Raw genomic sequence first — 4,967 nt, forward strand, 5'->3', positions numbered from 1 at the left:
ACTGCAGAGCTCACTGACTGACATATGCTGAAAAAGCCCTGACACAAACCGCCTAAAGCTGCTCCTTTTTTCCTTCTAACTTATCATTAGATACACATTCTTTACATATCTTTTGAAAAATGAGGATTGCACAAGGTGAGAATAATGGCTCATTTTCCAGCTTATCTGGCAATAAGTGGTGCCCTCAAACGTTTACTGCTCACTGGAAAAAAAAACATTATCATTTTACACCATGGAGAAGTTTCATCTTTGGCTGAGAACACAAAAACACACCATAGAAATAATCTATTTTTAACAAAAGAAGAAATTTACTTTGGCACAGACCAATTCCCTCTCATGAAAGTTGCTTGTAAAGTTTATTTTCTCACAACAGTTAAGCTTACTTTACTCAAGAGAAGATTTTATTTCATCCTGATTTTGTGGAGTGCTTGCCCTGGATGTTTTGATGATTTGAAACAGCTGATTTCAATAAATGCTCAAAGCAACACTGATGATGAAATGTCTATTTATTTCAGGTGTGCAAATCAGGGCCAACCAATTCCTTCAGAGCAGACGTCTGTCTCAATAGGAGGGGTAAGTTGTGAAATTCCTTCCCTACTGTGTTAAAAAGTCTCAAAAATACAAAAGACTTGTATTAAAATTAGTTTCCCCATCCACCAATGACAGGAAATGTAATTTTGTTTTATCCTATGTGATTTATTATAGTTTAAATACCTAATTTAGACTGTTTAATTCTGACCTTTTAAAACACCAGTATTTTCGAAGTCATTTATATTATTTGCAGCTTTTTTTCTTTAGTCTGTTTTTTTTATTTGTTTTAACAATAATTAACCTTGAACGATAATTTTTTTGATAATTCTGCTATAAAGCAAAGAAAAGAGGTAGTATTGGAGCAACTTCCCTTTTGAGTTTACCTTGGTTTATGGCTTTTTTTATGATCTATGATCCCTGATCTCATCTGTCATTATTTACTGAAACCACTGCAGTATTTGACCCTTTCATGCCAAGTCCAGCCCTCTTCATGTCTTTTGGCCTCATTTTCCCTCCCACTGAGGTTACTTGGCTGCTTTAGTAGTAAATGCCTACAACCACCTGCCCTGTTCTCAGTGCAGAACTGATGGATAATTCTGTGTCAATTTAACTGTTTTCACAGAAAGGTTCTTAAACAGCTGTTTATCAGTCTTCAACTTGGAGTGTCAAAGCGGCCAGAAGGCTGCTTTTCAAAGATCAGTCATGAAGGAAGACATTCCTGCCGGAATGTTGTTCAGAATGGCTCTGGTCTTTTTGGCTCTTTCAGGGATGCTGTGCAGGTGGGTTTTAAYGGTAGTTAAAATTTCTGATTGCTTCAATTTATTGGTTAGATTTTGAAGGATGCCTTTTTTTCAATATTCAAACTATTTTTTCATTTCAGAGCTGAGAAAGACTTGTTATCAGCTACTTTGCCAAAGTGGGGTGCTACTTCAGGTATGGGAAGATGGACAAACATTTGAAACATTCTAACTAGGAAATATTTGATTGTATTTTTTTCCCTGATTTATTTTGTTCTATAGAATATGTTGCAGAGTGCTACTCGAATAATCATGTGRATTTAACTTGTGACTGGACCAGAAGCCAAAAATTGGGTACAGAATGCATTTTTTTTTTTTTTTTGGTTTTTATTTTTCATTTATTTTTTTATATTTTTTAACAGTATGGGAGAACTACATTTTCTTGAATGTTAATATAGGTTCTATGCTGGCTGTGACTAAATCTTTCATAATCTTGCAACATGGTGCTACATATATAACAACTTGATACCTCTAAAGGGAAACACTGTCATTGCTTCCCACCCCACCTTGTGTCTCAGCTCCAGAGAATGTTAATCTGAATGTCTTGATGAGCCATCCACTGCAATTCTATGGCGAGGCCTGTTTGGAGTTCTGGTACCTGGCACCAGYTGCATCTAATGGTTCTGAGCTTCATGTTCTGCTGAAAACCAACACTACTTTGCTGGAGCTGTGGACCTCTCCTGCCCTCCCTAGAAAAGCATGGAGACAAGTGACTGTGTCCCTGAATATTAGTGAACCTGGCACTCAGGTGAAATAAAACTCAAAGATTAATTTGTACTGGATGAAGAAATTGAAATATTCTAGTAATTATTAAATATTTTTAGATTGTGTTTGAAGCTATCCAACCAGTGTCTGTAGACCTAACAACAATAAAACAGATTGGTGTAAAAAGGAGCTCATGTGGTAAGTACTCCATCCTAATTTGCCTGTATCAAGTAAATCAAAATCTGTTTATAGACAGAGGTGTAAAGTACTGAAGTATACAAATATTTTAATTAGAGATTTAGGTTATTCTATACTGGAGTAATTACTTTTCAGCCAGTTTCTTAAACTTTTCATGTAATTATCTATACTTTCTACACTTTTTGCATTAAAAATTATATTTAATTCTTATTTCAGTTTGACTTGTGTTCATTGTTCAGGAGAAACTATTCCCCATTTTTTAACTTTAAATGCAATACTTTAAAGCATATTAAACTTTTTTTTTTAATTTAGAAAATGTATCAAATGCAGATAAGATSATTATTTGGATATTAAAGAACACTTTAAAAATGTTGTTCGAGACTTGAGTAAACAATTAAACTTTTCATCCTAACAGAAAAGCAGTGTGACTCAAACAYGGAGTTGTGGACAGATGACTCAACACGCTGCCTCTGCTCTGCTGGCCTGCTCTACTGCTTCTACTCCCAGTGCCCTCAAAATCAAATCTGTGGACCCCAAGGAAAAGAAYCTGTGACTTCTATTTCTGGGATTTGCACAATATWTGATCACTCRCACTAYACCACGTTTGATGGGGTGAAATTTGACTTTGTGTCATCCTGCACGTATGTGCTGGCCAAGACTTGCTCACCCACTGAACTCCTGCCAAGGTTCAATGTAAAGGTGGTCAACATGGAGAACAGCAATGGATCTCTGCCAACAATTCAACAGATCATTGTGGACCTTAAGGATATCGAGGTGTCCTTACTGGAAAGTCAGACAGACTGGGTTGCTGTAAGTTACCTTTTGGGAGGAGGGATGGGGGTTGGGGGTCGTGAATTGCTAAGTACTTTAAAGAAAAGTATAATCTAGGTGATTGTTTTCAAAAATGTGTGTTTTTGTTCTGTTCCGTTTTGYTTACCCCTTCAGGTTAATGGTGTCTCAAAGCAGCTTCCACTCATCCTTGATAATGGTGCAGTCCAAATTAAAAGTAATCCTGCTGCTGTAGTACTGGGGACAAGTTTTGGTCTGTCAGTTTCCCTTGACAGTGCTGGAAATGTCCAGATCACAGTTCCATTTGATTACTCTGATAAAATCTGTGGCTTGTGTGGCAACTTCAATCTTCTACGTGGAGATGACTTTCGCAAGCCTKATGGTAGAAATGCTGAGAATCCCTCTGCATTTGCTGAAAGCTGGCAGACTGAGAAGAATTCTTCCTGTGACACAATCCTAGAGTCTCAACAGTGTAGCCCACTGGAAGAGGCCATTTATGGTACAGAGTTATATTGTGGACTTCTACATTCTGGCACTGGACCCTTTGCTGATTGCCTAATGGCTCTTGAGGCAGAAAGCTACTTTAGAGCTTGTGTCTCTGGYATGTGCTCTGCAAATGGTGATCAAACAGTGCTATGTGAAGCCATACAAAGCTATGCAGATATCTGCCAAGAGGCTGGAGTTGCTGTATCCTCATGGAGGAATGCAACATTCTGTAGTAAGTATATTTTATTTATTCAAAACTATTAAAAAGATAATTGCAGCAACCTCCCTTAAGTTTCTGTTCTTTTGCCTTCCAGCCCTTGAATGCATTGAAAACAGCCATTATAATTCATGTGCTGTTGACTGTCCTCAAGTGTGCTCTAGTCAAGATTTAACTAGTCCCTGTGAAAACTGTGTTGAAAGATGTGAGTGCAATGCTGGCTTCAAGCTCAGTGGGGGCAGATGTGTCCCAGCAGACCAATGTGGATGCTGGTAYAATGGGAAACACTATGAGGTAAGGATGTGTTAAATTATTTGACAGTTGGGACTTATGCTTACCCCTTGTTTGTTCCTGTCTCTGCAGAAAGGTGAAACACTGGTGAAGGGAAACTGTGAGCAACAGTGCCAATGCATGGGTGATGATGCCATACAGTGCATGGCTATGCATTGCAAAAACAATGAGATTTGTAAGGAAAAGGATGGCATCAAAGGCTGCTTTGCCTTCAAACCTGCCACTTGCAGTGTGTATGGTGACCCACATTATATCACATTTGATGGCACAGCCTATGCCTTTCAAGGAGGTTGCAGTTATACGCTGAGCACAACATGTGGTGGACAAAGCTTAGTCAAGTTCAGTGTCATTGGATTTAACATGCATCCTGGCACTCAAGACTTCACCAGGTCCAAGCTTGAGGCTGTCTCTCTCCAGGTGGAAAATCTGGACCTAACCCTGAATCAGAGCGGAGAAGTCTATGTAAGTTCATACCTGCATTTCCTTCAACAGAAAAATGGCAATTGTAAAGTTTTTCACATTGATTTGTGTATTGGTAGTCCAATTGAGCAGTGACTGCCAATTTGGTACAAGGTTTGTTCCAGAGTTGGCTATAACAATGTTACCTGTTCTAGCTGCAAAACTTAAGTTTGTTCAGTTTTGTGTTTAAACTGCCACAATACCAACAAGCTTATTTTAAAATTTATAATCCTGTCCTCAGGTGCAGAAAGGCCATGTCACACTCCCCTATTCAGCTACTGGTACATACGGCTCCTTGTGGGTCTACAAAAAAGAAAATTCCATTATTTTGGAGGCTACATTTGGCTTGAAAATGATCATTGATGGGCACAGCAGACTGTTCCTGCAAGTGGATGAGCGCTATAAATATGAACTTTGTGGGCTGTGTGGCACCTACTCCGGAGCACAGTATGATGACTTTGCAATGCCAGGGGGAAAACTTGCTGGTGACTCAT

General features: G+C 38.6%; 1 protein-coding gene across 1 annotated transcript in view; it reads left to right on the plus strand.

Moving 5' to 3' along the window:
* Window positions 1–566: 566 nt before the first annotated feature.
* Window positions 567–4,967, plus strand: part of LOC106532648 (uncharacterized) — a gene marked incomplete at its 3' end in the record, with an annotated part of 7,490 nt that continues 3,089 nt past the window's right edge. Inside the window, 11 exon segments of the mRNA XM_014028773.1 lie at window positions 567–573; window positions 1,154–1,310; window positions 1,412–1,464; window positions 1,551–1,622; window positions 1,847–2,076; window positions 2,153–2,231; window positions 2,647–3,041; window positions 3,177–3,738; window positions 3,821–4,017; window positions 4,087–4,476; window positions 4,715–4,954. Coding sequence (XP_013884227.1) covers window positions 1,234–1,310; window positions 1,412–1,464; window positions 1,551–1,622; window positions 1,847–2,076; window positions 2,153–2,231; window positions 2,647–3,041; window positions 3,177–3,738; window positions 3,821–4,017; window positions 4,087–4,476; window positions 4,715–4,954 — 2,295 coding nt within the window.

This window comes from Austrofundulus limnaeus, unplaced genomic scaffold (assembly GCF_001266775.1).
Source record: "Austrofundulus limnaeus strain Quisiro unplaced genomic scaffold, Austrofundulus_limnaeus-1.0 Scaffold6, whole genome shotgun sequence".
Lineage (NCBI taxonomy): Eukaryota > Metazoa > Chordata > Actinopteri > Cyprinodontiformes > Rivulidae > Austrofundulus > Austrofundulus limnaeus.